This window comes from Prionailurus bengalensis, chromosome E2, assembly GCF_016509475.1.
Source record: "Prionailurus bengalensis isolate Pbe53 chromosome E2, Fcat_Pben_1.1_paternal_pri, whole genome shotgun sequence".
In the NCBI taxonomy this organism is placed as follows: domain Eukaryota; kingdom Metazoa; phylum Chordata; class Mammalia; order Carnivora; family Felidae; genus Prionailurus; species Prionailurus bengalensis.
In genome coordinates, this window is record NC_057352.1 from 34,591,423 (window position 1) to 34,605,471 (window position 14,049).

At 40.3% G+C, this 14,049-nt stretch overlaps 1 protein-coding gene across 6 annotated transcripts in view; it reads right to left on the reverse strand.

The window, feature by feature from the left end:
- The window catches only part of PSME3IP1 (proteasome activator subunit 3 interacting protein 1), a 31,586-nt gene continuing 17,537 nt past the window's right edge, over nucleotides 1-14,049 (reverse strand). For all 6 annotated transcript variants that reach the window (XM_043599266.1, XM_043599267.1, XM_043599271.1 and 3 more), the window contains exons 6-7: nucleotides 8,424-8,488; nucleotides 1-364 (exon numbers count right to left, since the gene is read on the reverse strand). In XM_043599266.1, coding sequence (XP_043455201.1) covers nucleotides 147-364; nucleotides 8,424-8,488 — 283 coding nt within the window. In that variant the 3' untranslated portion in view covers nucleotides 1-146. The remainder of the gene's footprint in view (nucleotides 365-8,423; nucleotides 8,489-14,049) is intronic.

Below are 14,049 nucleotides of genomic sequence, written 5' to 3' on the forward strand. Positions count from 1 at the left end.
TGGACTCTGGCACATTTTTAGATGAGGTTAAAAATGTCACGGTGTGCACAGGAAGCAGGCAAAGGAGTTCTGAGGGAGGTAATGCCCGTAGGCAGAACAAACCGTCCGGTCTACTCTTGGGCAGGAGCTTGGGAGGGACACGGGAGCTAGGGGGCCTCGAGGAAGGTGTTGGTTCGGAAGATGGAGGAGACGATCTTGCCAGTGGCGTTGATGGTGCCTTCACTGTCTGAGCTGGACTCGGAGTCGCTGCTGCCGGAATAGGCACCCAAGCCTGGGAGGATGCCAATACAGACCGCGGCGGAGGGGCAGTGGATGGAAGGAGTGCTCAGGGACGTGCTTCCAAGAGACATGCAGGACGGGGCTTCTGCAAAACAGGAGGAAGCACTGTGACTTCACCATTTTGCCCAAAATTCACAGGGTACTTTCCACGTGTGGGGCACAGCGCCTCGGGCTCTACCCTGAAGCCCCAAACCGCTCTGTGCAGTCATCATTACTGTCCCCTGCATCGGACAGCTGTGTTCCTCTTTTACAACTGAGAAAACTGAAGCCACACTCAGAGAACATTTTAAAGCCATGCAGAATGTGACCACGTAGCTAAGGCTCTTTTTGCTCCGGGAAACCCAGAGTCACTGCAGCACCCCAGTGATGGAAAGCCTCAATCCAGGGGAATACGGCACTTAGAAGTAAAAAGAGAAGTTAAGGACTCTACTCCACCACTCCTGTTGCCTCTAAATGTTTCTGGACTCAGTGAATCACTACAACAACCTGTTATGTTGGTATCCCCATCTTACTGATGAAGGAGGTCAAATGACCAGGCCAAGGTTAAAGGCCACTTAGAGTAGAAAACGTTAAACTAAATCTGAATCAAAAAATAACGTACTAGAATGATACCAGAGCTCACTGTAGACTAAGTGCTGGACTTTAAACCTCAGTGTCTCAGGCTGACAAGCATATACCTTCCTGGCTTTTGCCTTTACAAGCCCCTAACTGACACTTTATGTAAATGTGAAAAGGATACATGGTTCCAAGTATATGAAATCAGGAGGAAGTCAAAACTACCACTGAGAAGCAAGAAGAGACCTCCAGCGAGCGGCCAGTACACAGGGTTGAGAAGCTCAGTGGATTTGCTGCTCTTACAGGAAGTTCTAATAGGGGAAAAAGAAGCTGCTGAAGAAAGGCAGTGTTGAAACACAGAGATGTAAGAACGTGACCTGAGAGCCGACACTGATCGTAAAGACGGTGATTACAAGACTACATGAAAGCAGAGGCAGATTTTTGCAACAAATATCACAAAAGTCAATTTCTTTGTGAGATCAGGTTCTTCTGACACCAACCAACCAACCAACCAACCACCGAATAGAAAACTGGACACAAGGTACAAATAGTTCACAGAAAAAGCAAAACAGACATTTAAACTTGGGAGAGGAAACAACCTATAAGGAGGGAAGGTATAGGGAACAGGCATCTTTATATGCTGCTGAGAGGATGTGGGGCAGTTTGGCAACGTCCTTCAATCTTAAATGATGTTCATATGAGAACATTCCCTGCGGCACTGTTGACAGTAGCAACTGAAAGGTTCATTAATAAGGGACCAGTGTAATGGGCTATTATTCAGCCATGAAGAAGAGTAAAGCCTCTACGTACTGGTACCAAACCACTATGCTTTGTGAAAGAGGCAAGGGTATGTGTAAGCTATAATCTGTAGGGAGGGGAACATGCCCATGGACATGCATGACGATGTCTAAAACAATACATATAAAACTGGTAACAGTGGTTGTCCTGGGGAGATCAGCAGAGCGGTTGGGGAACAGGGAGACTTAACTTTTTTTATTCCAAACTTTTTAAATTTTATTTTTATTTAAAAAAAAATTTTTTTTTAACGTTTATTTCTTTTTGAGACAGGAAGAGAGACAAGAGACAGAGCATGAACGGGGGAGGAGCATAAAAAGAGGGAGACACAGAATCGGAAGTAGGCTGCAGGCTCTGAGCCATCAGCCCAGAGCCCGACGCGGGGCTCAAACTCACGGACCGCGAGATCGTGACCTGAGCTGAAGTCGGCCGCTTAACCGACTGAGCCACCCAGGCGCCCCAAACTTTTTAAATTTTAGAATGAATAAATAAACTTTATTTATTCTTTTGCCCCTTTTGAATTTTCTATGCATATACTGCCAATGCAGACAATTTTTTAGAAAAGCAAATGCAAAAGTTCAAAGAGCATCATAGTCTACTTAAATTGGGGAGGAATAGCCCCATGTATCTCTGTAACCTCATGGGCACCCCACTCTTACAGCCAGGAAGGCTGCAGAAGAATGGACAGTCTAACAACAAAACAGGTTGCTTGTCTGTATGTTCTCATTGTAAGCCACTTGAGGGCAAGGGCTCCTTCTTCACCACTCCGTCCCCATAGCATGGGGACGCAGAGCAGGCCAGCATTTGCCATGTGTTAAAGATATTTTACACATTTCATTGCAAATAGCTAAATTGGGGGGGAGGGGTGAAAATTTGGGACCCAACATCAAATTGTACATTATTCATTACTTGAACATTCCCTGTATTATTATTTTCACATATACAGTGATACTTTCAGTATTCTGTTAGAAATATTTGGTTAAGGAATGCCTGGGTGGCTCAGTTGGGCTCAGGTCATGATCTCAAGGTTCATGAGTTCGAGCTCCATCAGGCTCTCTGCTGTCAGTGCAGAGCCTGTTTTGGATCCTGTGTCTCCCTCTCTCTCTGCCCTTCCCCTGCCCACACACTCTCTCTCTCTCTCAAAATAAATATATATTTAAAAAAATGAAATATTTGCTTTAAAAAAAACCTGATTCATAAATCAGTTACTCAGAAAAGTAATTTATGTGAAGCTGTTCAATGAGATGTCATTTTATTAAGAATTTCAAGGGTGAATTGAATTTTAGGGTCTATCTTAGATAGAAAAGGAGGATCAAGTTCAGAGTACCTGTGCAAGACTAGAGCTGGCCTAATGGAAGGACAGAAGCCAGCCACGAAATGAAACCAAGAAATCTGGACCACAATGGCATCAGCAGAGTTTAAGCCAAAAGACCAAATCTCCCGATTATCTAGGTTTCAAGAAAGAAAAGAGACTGCAACTCTGACAAATTTCATTCCAAAAATAGTTCAACTGTCCAAAGAGAACAAAATGGTGCCCTCTGATCTCACCCATTTGGTGAAGTTTCCTGCCAGCTTCTGCATTTGCAGGACCACGTTGTTATACCAAATTAACACCGAAAATTACTAATAGGGAATGTTCTTGGGATTCAAACAGATGCGTGAGTTGAGAGTCGATGGGGCCAACTTGTGCATTCACTGGCTCTGCTCAGAGCCTAAGTCCAGAGCCCCCAATGGGGGAAACCTGAATCTCCATTAGGGTCACAGAGTTCTTTTCTGGGGGGAACAAAGGCACAAAGCTTTCTACTGCGAAGGAAAAGACTTTCAAGCAAGCTTTTAGGGGATATTCTTCCAATGGGGCCTTACTAGCAAAAGAGGGTATCTCTTGCCCAGCTGTAAGAATGCTGCTGTGAGAGTGGAAGGGAAGACAAAGAGATTAAAAGGTGGCTCTGAAACATGGTGTCTGCCTTAGATGGTTTTTTTTTAAACAAGTATTATTATTTTATTTTACTTTGAGAGAGACAGAGTGCAAGCAGGGGGGGAGCAGAGAGAGAGGGAAAATCGAAGCACTGCACTGATAGTGCGGAGCCCAACGCAGGGCTCGAACTCACCAACTGTGAGATCATAACCTGAGTCGAAATCAATAGTCAGATGCTCAACCAACTGAGCCGTTCAGGTGCTCCCTAAGACGGTTTCAAAAGGCCACACAAGTGGGGCACCTGGTGGCTCAGTCAGTTAAGCGTCCCACTTCAGCTCAGGTCATGATCTCATGGTTCATACATTCGAGCCCCGCATCAGGCTCTGTGCCGACAGCTTGGAGCCTGGAGCCTGCTTCAGATTCTGTGTCTCCCTCTCTCTCTGCCCCTCCCTCACTCACACACTCTGTCTTAAAAATAAATAAACGTTAAAAAAAACAAAAACAAAAACTGCCACACAAGTTTTCCTTTCCACTGACTAGTGCAGCAAATACTTCCTACAAGGGAATAAGCACCAGACACAGACAGGACTAGCTGAAGTACATTTAAGATTTCTATGAAGTTTTATGTACTTGTGTGTATGTGCATGTGTATACGCCCATAGTATACACTTAATCCTATTTACACATCCAGATTAGCAAGTTTCCTATATATTAAAAAGACATCTGTGAAATGGAAGTCCTATATTGCTGATGGGAATGTAAACTGGGATAACTTCTTTGCATGGCAATTTTACAATATTTATCAAAATTACAAATGTGTATCTTCTCTGTCCCAATAATTCTATTTAACCTAACATATCATGGGTGTGAAAAATAACGCATGTACAAAGTTTTTAATAAAACATCATGACAGAGAAAGCATGGAAGCAATCTAAATGTCCATCATAAAAAATAGAAAAAACATACTATGTTGCAACCATATAACAGGATACTACATAGTCTTAAAAAGGAATGAAGCTCTTTATGTACAGTCATGCAATGATTCCCAAGGTACTACAGGTGAATTAAACAATGAACAGAGTATGTTAATTAAAATAATGACGATGACAGGAAGTACAAAACAACATATGAGGTATTCTTGCCAAAACACTTGAATTGATCAAGCTCTAGATCTAGTTACCATTTTCACAGGAAACACAGGAATAAAGGAACACCATGGAGATATAATCAACAAGATCTAGAGCATGGGAAACTCCACAGGACAAAGAGACCCAGTTTCTTCACAAAAACAAAGGAAGCAAAAAATAAACATAAAAAGGAAGAAGAACCTATAGGCCAAATGAGACTTAAAAGGCACACTAGTCTATTGTTAAGATGCTATCTGATGGCAATATTCCCAGACTGATCTACAGATTCAGGTGATCCCTATTAAAATTCCAACTGCCTTTGTTATTGAAATTGACAAGCTGATCCCAAAATTCATATGGAAATGCAAGGGACCTCAAATAGCCAAATGATCTTGAAAGAGAACAAAGTTGGAGGACTCACACTTCCTAATTTCAGAACTTGCTACAAAGCTATAGTGATCAAGACTGTGTGGTAACGGCATAAGGATAGACATACAGGTCAATGGAAGAGAAGAGAGAGCCCAGAAATAAACCCATACATGTTGGTCAACTGATTTTCAACGAAAGTGCCATGACAGTTCAGTCTGGAAAAAATAAGTCTCTTCAACAAAGGGTGCTGGGCCTACTGGATACACACAATGAACATGAATCCCTACTTCAAACCATATACAAAAATTAACTCAAAATGGATCAAAGACCAAAATGGAAGAGCTAAAGCCATAAAACTTAGAAGAAAACACAGGTGTAAGTTTTCATGGCTGTGGATTAGGCAATGGTTTCTTAGATACGACACCTAAAGCACAAGCAACCAAAGAAAAAATAGATAAGTCAGATGTCATCAAAACTAAAAATGTTTGTGCTCCAAAGGACTCTATCAAGAAAATGAAAATGTAACTCACAGTAAGGGAGACAATATCTGTAAATCATCTATCTGACAAGTGTCTAGTAACCAGAATATATAAAAAACTCTTTAAACTCGACAGTAAAAAGACAAGTAACCTAATTTAAAAATAGGCTCAGGATTTGAGTAAATATTTCTCCAAAGAAGATATACAAATGACCAATAAGTACATGATGCCAACACCACTAGACATTAGAGAAATGAAGTATCACTTCCCACCCACAAAGATAAACAAAATAAAAAAGACAATAACAAGTGTTGACGAGGATATAAGGAAACTGGAGCCTTCACATACTGCTGGTAGAGTGTAAAAATGGTGCAGTTGTTTCGGAAAACAATTTGGCAGTTCCTCAAAAAGTTAACCATATAAACACAGAGTTACCATATGACCTAGAAATTCCATTCCCAGGTATACACCCAAGAGAAGTGAAAATAGCTGGTCACACAAAAACTTGTACACAAATGTTCTTAGCAGCATCATTCAGAGTAGCCCAAAAGTGTGAACAATCCAAATGCCCATCAACTGATGACTGGACAGAATGCAGCATGCCATACAACAGAATATTATTCAGCGTAAAAAGTCCCAATACGTGCTACCACATGGATGACCTTTGTAAACACGTGAAAAGACACTGGACACAGAAGGCCGCAGATGGAATGATTTCATTTATAGGAAATGTGCAGGAAAGGCAAGTCCACAGAGAGAAAAGTAGATGAGTGGTTGCCAGTGGCTAGAGAGAGGGAAGAACGGGGATAACTGTTAATGGGCATGGGGACTCTTTTTGGGGTGATGAAACATTTTGGAATTAAACAGTGGTGATGAATACACATTTCTGTGAACATATTAAAACAAAATCACTGAATTGTGCTTCTTTCAAAGAATGAATTTTATGGCACTGAGTTGTATCTCAATATTTTTTTTTAAAGCCATACAGGCCAGATACAATGCATGACTGATCCTTGCTTGGATCCTGATTTTTAACGTTTATTTATTTTTGAGACAGAGAGAGAGAGACAGAGCATGAACGGGGGAGGGGCAGAGAGAGAGGGAGACACAGAATCGGAAGCAGGCTCCAGGCTCTGGCCCATCAGCCCAGAGCCCGACGCGGGGCTCGAACTCACGGACCGCGAGATCGTGACCTGAGCCGAAGTCGGACGCTCAACCGACTGAGCCACCCAGGCGCCCTTGGATCCTGATTTTTAAAAAACCAATTGTCAATGGAGCCCCTGGGTGGCTCAGTTGGTTGAGCATCTGACTTCGGCTCAGATCATGATCTCGCAGTTCGTGAGTTCAAGCCCCTGCTCTCTCTCTGGCTCAAAAATAAACATTAAAAAAAAATAATTGTGGGGCGCCTGGGTGGCACAGTCGGTTGAGCGTCTGACTTCAGCCAGGTCACGATCTCGCGGTCCGTGAGTTCGAGCCCCGCGTTGGGCTCTGGGCTGATGGCTCGGAGCCTGGAGCCTGTTTCCGATTCTGTGTCTCCCTCTCTCTCTGCCCCTCCCCGTTCATGCTCTGTCTCTCTCTGTCCCAAAAATTAAAAAAAAAAAAAAAAAAAAATTGAAAAACCAATTGTCAAGAAAAAAATTGTGAGAAAATTGGGGAAAATGAATACTAATATGCTATCTGATATTATTTAGAGATCACTGGAGGGTGGGTGATGGGCATTGAGGAGGACACCTGTTGGGATGAGCACTGGGTGTTGTATGGAAACCAATTTGACAATAAATTTCATATTAAAAAAAAAGATCACTGTGATGTCAAAAACAAAACAAAGAACCCTTATTTTTTAGTGATATGTACAGAAGAATTATGGATAAAACAATATAATGTCTGACATTTGCCTCAAAACACTATAGTTAAGGAGGTATAAATAAGATTGGATATGTATTAAAAAAACTGATGAAGCTACATGATGGGGTTCCTTATTATCTCAATGTTTGAATATGTTTTAAGTTATCTCAATAAACATTTTTTTTAATTTTAAAAGCATATATTTGTAATTGCTTATACAGACACAGAATAGCTCCGGATATGCACATAAGAAATGTATAATACTGTTTCTCTCCGGGAAGCAGAATTGGATGGAAGAGGATATATACGTAGAAAGAAGACTCTTCACTCAATGTCCTTCTTAAAAGTAATTCTAGAGCAAAAAGTTATCAGCAACAGCGCACCATTACTGGTGCTCAGCAGATATACATTTTTAAATATCCATTATATTTTGAGGGAGAAATCAATGTAAGCCCTGTTTTATAGATGACCCACTGAGTTTAGCGCAGAATCTCAGTCCCCCAGGGAGTCAGGGGTAGAACTAAAAATGCTCTTGGATTTCTTATCCCCGATCCAGCCCTCAGGAACACTCACCTTCACTTACAACTCTGTGCCACTTAATACAGTGCCAGATTTGATTGCACAGAAGCAACCACCAAAGAAAGTATGCTTCTGGAGACTGTATTATGCTTCCAGGCTCAATCCGATCCAACCATCAGCAAGAGCCAGGCATTCTACCTCTCACTGGTAGCCAGCCAGGTGAAATCAAGAAACGTGACATTTGGGGGACACAGAGAAAAACCCTTTGTGAGCAGACAGGGCTTTGGCTTTGTAAGCACTTCTGGGAAAGCACAATTGTCATTTATCAGTTCCACTGGTTTCTAACATATTGCTTGGCAGGGCAGTTGACATATACTCTTGGGTATAAATCCTGCCTGGTAGGAAACAGTTTGGTAAACTAAATTTAGATCGGCTTGCTCAGAGACCCATGCATTCCTTCACAGCTGTGCTGCAGTCCAGCCCTGTACTATGGTTCATGTGTATTACAAGTAAACAGTGAAATGAAAGCTGCCACCCTACCTTGACTCTTGTCATCTGGGTCAGTGTCCGACTTCAGTCTTTTCACGCTGTTCCCACTCTCTGAGCTGTAACAAAAAACATGGTAATTTGAGCTATGTCCAATTGTGGGGATTAAAACTTTGGGACGCAGGAATTCCAATAACCATTATATGGGCCTTAGGTAGCCTCAAAGAACTGGGATGATCTGAAATGAAAAGTCTTCACTTCAGGTTCCTAATCTCCTTCCAGTTACATTACTGTTATAAGGACAACATAAACCCCTGGCCAATTCAAGGGGTGAAGCATTAGACCTTCAGGCATCACCTAAACTTCAGATTCTTTGTTGTCCTTATCATTCATCTTGGTTAGAACCACAGATGGATTTGAAGAATATCTGGACAATTTCATACGTGATGAAAATTTATTTAAGTTCTTAAAGATTAAAGGAAATCTCTTTAGTGACATGTTAGTGATTCTGAAAGTCACTCAAAAGACCTTCACTGAAAGACGGTCTAGAGAACGTACTTCCCTTGCTGTGTAGCTTAGTGCAATACCCCAAGCTCCACCATTACTGCTAATATTTAGGGCAGTCAAAAAAAAAAAAAAAAAAGAATGCACTTCAACAAGGAAAATGATCCCAGAAAGAAGGCTTTAATCACAGAAGGAAGGGACAGTGAACAAAGGAACTGGCAAACACAATCTAATTTGTGGTGTTCAACACGACCATACTCAAGTCCTGGACAGTAGTAGAATGTAAGGAAGAGGTGATTAGAGTGCAAAGTTCTAAGGTCAATGTTTAATTTTGTAGGAAAGGAAGACAGCTATTTAACTTTAGGTTGTGCTAAGTACTCCTAGTAAGTTGCAAGGTTAGCCACCAAAAGAACAGAAACACCGCATGAATCTAAACCAGTAGAAAGAAAACGAATAAACAAAAGCTTTTAAAATCATAATTTTTTTTAAATACAAGGAAAAATATCTTTTAAGTAAAAAGACAAGCAACATTGAGACAGCAGAAACTGTGTCAAAAATCCCAACAAATCCAAGCCTACCTGTAAAAACAGATGAACATACTCCATTTAAAATCAGATATTTATGAGACAATCCAAAAGATTTAACAAAAGTAAACAAAAACAAACAAGACCCAGAAAGATTGAAAGCAAAGAGTAGCAAGAGTCACTAAGGCCAAACCCAAAGGCTGAGCTACCCGGCACAGTATTAGGAAAACAGACTTTAAGACCAAAAACATTACAAGAGGTAAAGTTTATAATGAAACAAAGTTTAATTCATTATGAACAAATAACAATTCTGCACCTGTATGCTTCTAATTAAAGAGGTTAAAATAGATATTCAACAGAACTCTGAAGAAAAATCAAGAAATCATCATTATAGTGGGAGATTTCAAAATACTTAAGTACTGACAGAGCAAGCAGACAAATATGTAAAGACACAGAAGATATAAACAATACAATTAACCTGCTTATTTGGTGGTACCTACATAGAACCCAGAAATTTACAAAAAATAAATAAACAAACAGATTCTCCTCAAGCTCACTCAGAACATTTGTAAAAATTAACCTTAGGAGTAGGTCACAAAGCAAGTCTAAAGGAATTTCAAAAGAATTAGCACATATAAACCACGATGCAATTAAGAGAGATATCAACAACAAAAGATAAATATTGTATGTCACAGATTCTAAGATACCACTGATAAGGTGTTAAAATGTGGGGGTAGGGGGGGAGCTTCATCTTAGTCCTGTGAAATATAGTTGAGTTACCTGAATATGTTTGGAAACTTTATTTTTTAAAAAAAAATTTTTTTTTTTTTAACGTTTATTTACTTTTGAGACAGAGAGAGAGAGAGGATGAACGGGGGAGGGTCAGAGAGAGAGAGAGGGAGACACAGAATCTGAAACGGGCTCCAGGCTCTGAGCTGTCCGCACAGAGCCCGACGCAGGGCTCGAACTCACAGACTGTGAGATCGTGACCTGAGCCGACGTCGGATGCCCAACCGACTGAGCCACCCAGGCGCCCCGATGTTTGGAAACTTTAAAAAATGTTTCTAATTCAGAAGTCAAAGAAGAAATCATAATGGATATTTAAAAATAGTTGGAAATACAAAATCGTATACAGTGAAAGCTGAGGAAGAATTACACTTTCAGGTGCCTATAACTAAAAAGAAAAGCTGAAAATTAATTAGCTAGGTATCTGACACTCATTTATGACAGAAATTATAAAAGAATAAACTTGAAGTAAAGAATACCCCAGAGAAAGAAGGTAGGAGAAATTAAGAAACCAGCCAAAATAAGAATAAAAACACAAGCCATCAATACATGGGATGAAAAAGGACACAATTACAGATACCACAGCAATCAGAAAAACAAAAAAACACTGGGGCACTTGCATGACTCAGTCCGTTGAGCATCTGACTCTTGATTTTGGCTCAGGTCATGATCTCACAGTTGTGAGATCGAGTCCCGCACTGGGCTCTGTGTCGAGCGTGGCACCGGCTTGGCCTTCTGCTTCTCCCTCTCCCCCTCTCCCCTACTTGTGTGCGGTCTCAAAAAAAATAAATAAATAACCCCGAATTGGGCCCTGTGCTGACAGAGTGTGGAGCCTGCTTAGGATTCTCTCTCTGCCCCTCCCCTGCTCGTGTGCTCTCTTTCTCAAAATAAACAAACATTTTAAAATATAAATGAAAAAAATAAATGAATAGGGGCACCTCAGTGGCTCAACTGGTTAAGCATCAGACTTTGGCTTGGGACATGATCTCATGGTTGGAGAGTTTGAGCCCTTTATCGGGCTCTCTGCTCTCAGCACAGGAGACCGCTTTGGATCCTCTGTCCCCGCCCCTCCCCACTTGTGAGCTCACACGCACATGTTCTCTCTCTCTCTCAAAAACATTTAAAAAATAAAAATAAATAAATAAAAATTTAAAGTTACTAAGAGCTATTAAAGAGTTATTGTTAAGGTTAATAAGAGCTGAGTGACCAGATATAAATACTCCAAAATTGGCTGCACTTTTACAAACCAGCAACAAAAAAATTATAAAACGCCTAAGAATAATCTAATAAAATATATGCACAACCATTAGCTTTTGAAAGATAACTTTAAGACTTTATTGAAGAACATTAAAGGAAACAAATAAATGTATATATACCATGTGTAGAAAGACTCATATCCATAAAGATCTGTTTCCTCCATAAATTTATCAAACCATTTAATAGATTCCAATAAACTTGAAGAACTTAATCGAAAATTTAAATCTAGGTGTGCCTAGATCTAGGTGTGGCTCAGTCGGTTAAACAGCTGACTCTTCGGCTCAGGTGATGACCTCATGGGTTCAAGAGTTTGAGCCCTGCATCAGGCACCATTATACGACAGTGAAAATGAATGAATTACTCTGAGCTGACAGCACGGAGCCTGGCTTGAGATTATGTCTCCCTTTCACTCTGCCCCTCCCCCGCTTGCTCACACACTCTCTCTTTCTCTCAAAATAAATAAAAATAAACTTAGACTAAAAAAATAAAATTTAAATCTAACTAAAATTTATATGGAAAAACAAAGTGGCCAACAATAGACAAAATACCCCTGAGAAAAGTATAAGGGGGCTTGCCTCACCAGATATCAAAATTATTTATAAAGCTACAATAAGTACACAGAGTGGCAGTGGTCCTATAGATCCGAGGAACAGAAAAAAGAAAAAGAAAAGAAAAAAAAAAAAAAAAGAGAGAGAGAGAGAGAAAACTCCCAAACAAAGCCATATATGTTTGGAAACTTGTTATAAGACAGAGTAACACTGAAGATCAATGGGGAAAGGCAGTAGTGTTTGTTGCTAGAAAATTAGCTACTCACTTGAAGAATAAAATTGAAAAGGGATCCCTAGCTCATACCTTCAAAAAAAAAAAAAAAAAAAAAAACTGATTTCAGGGGCACCTGGGTGGCTCAGTCAGTTAAGCATCCATCCAACTCTTGGTTTCGGTTCAGGTCCTGATCTCATGTCTGGGGAGTTTGAGTTCCTTGCTGGGCTCTGTGCTGCCGGTGTGGAACCTGCTTGGGATTCATTTTCTCTCTCTCTCTGCCCCTCCTTTGCTTGCTTTCTCTCTCTCTCTGTGTGTAAAATAAATAAACTTAAAAAAAAAAACTGACTATCTTCAAAAGGTATAAACTTCCAGTTAAAAGTCATGGTGTTGTAATGTGTAGCAGGGTGACTATAGTTGATAACACTGCACTGTGTACATTTACAAGTTGCTAAGAGTAGGTCTTAGAAGTTTTCATCACAAGTAAAATAAAATGTGTAAACATGTATGGTGATGGATATTAATTAGTCTTACTGTGATAATTTCACAATATATACATATATCAAATCGTAATGCTGCATACCTGAAATTAATATAATATTATGTGTCTGACTGCCTTAGAATTTAAAAACCAACCACCTTAAAACTAATTAATGAAAGTAAAAAGAAAAGCTGTAAACTGGGGGTTGGGGGGGGGTAGGGAAATGTCAGGACTATAGTTAAAAACAAACAAAACACACCTGCAAATCATTAAGATAAATACAAATAACCCAGTAGAAAAATGGCAAAATATTTGAACGTACCTACCACAGAAGAGGACACCTGAATGGCAAATCAACATATGAAATACGTCAACTATATGTGAACTGGAAATGCAAATTAAGACAGCATGGAAACACTATTTCACAAAATCACTACATCACTGATCTGTGCTGTCCGGTAGGGCAGCAGTTAGCCACTGGTGGCTATTTAACACTTGAAATGTGACTAGTGTGACTAAGGAACTGGACTGAAAAATTTAGGTGTTTGTTTTTTTTTTTTAATGTTTATTTTTGAGAGAGACAGAACATGAGCAAGGAAGGGGCAGAGAGAGGGGGAGACACAGAATCCGAAGCAGGCTCCAGGCTCTGAGCTGTCAGCACAGAGCCCGATGCGGGGCTCGAACCCGTGAACTGTGAGATCATGACCTGAACTGAAGTCAGACCCTCAATCAACTGAGCCACCCAGGCACCCTGAAAATTTTAGTTTCAATTAATCCAGATTTTGATAGTCACAGGTGGCCAAGTGGCTACCACACTGACCGGCACAGCTCTGGAGAAACATATGCACATACATAATAGAGCACGTCCTGGACCTATCAGCACCATTTATTATAGTTCAAGCATGCATCCACAAGAGAATGGACACATTTTAGTATCTCATAAAGCACTATTATATGACAGTGAAAATGAATGAATTACAGCTATATATACACGAACACACACAAAACTGTTTCACTCACAGAAACAATTGGAGTGAAAAACCAAATTTACAGAAGATCACATACAGAATGAAATTGTTTTTATAAAGTTCAAATACAAGCAAGCTATTACACTGTTTATGAATACGTATATAGGTAGCCAAAACAAAAACAAACACAAACAACCCCCTCCCCCACACACGCAGAAACTACTAAAAGTAAAGAAAGGCAAAAACATGATAAACCAGACTTGGGAACGTGGTGTGAGAGCAGCAAGGCAGAAAGGCAATGGAGAGGGAGCACAGAGGTGGACTCAATTTTGTTGATTATGTTCTAGGCACACACCAGGCACCAGACTTTCACAAGCATCAGAATCACCTGCGGAACTTTG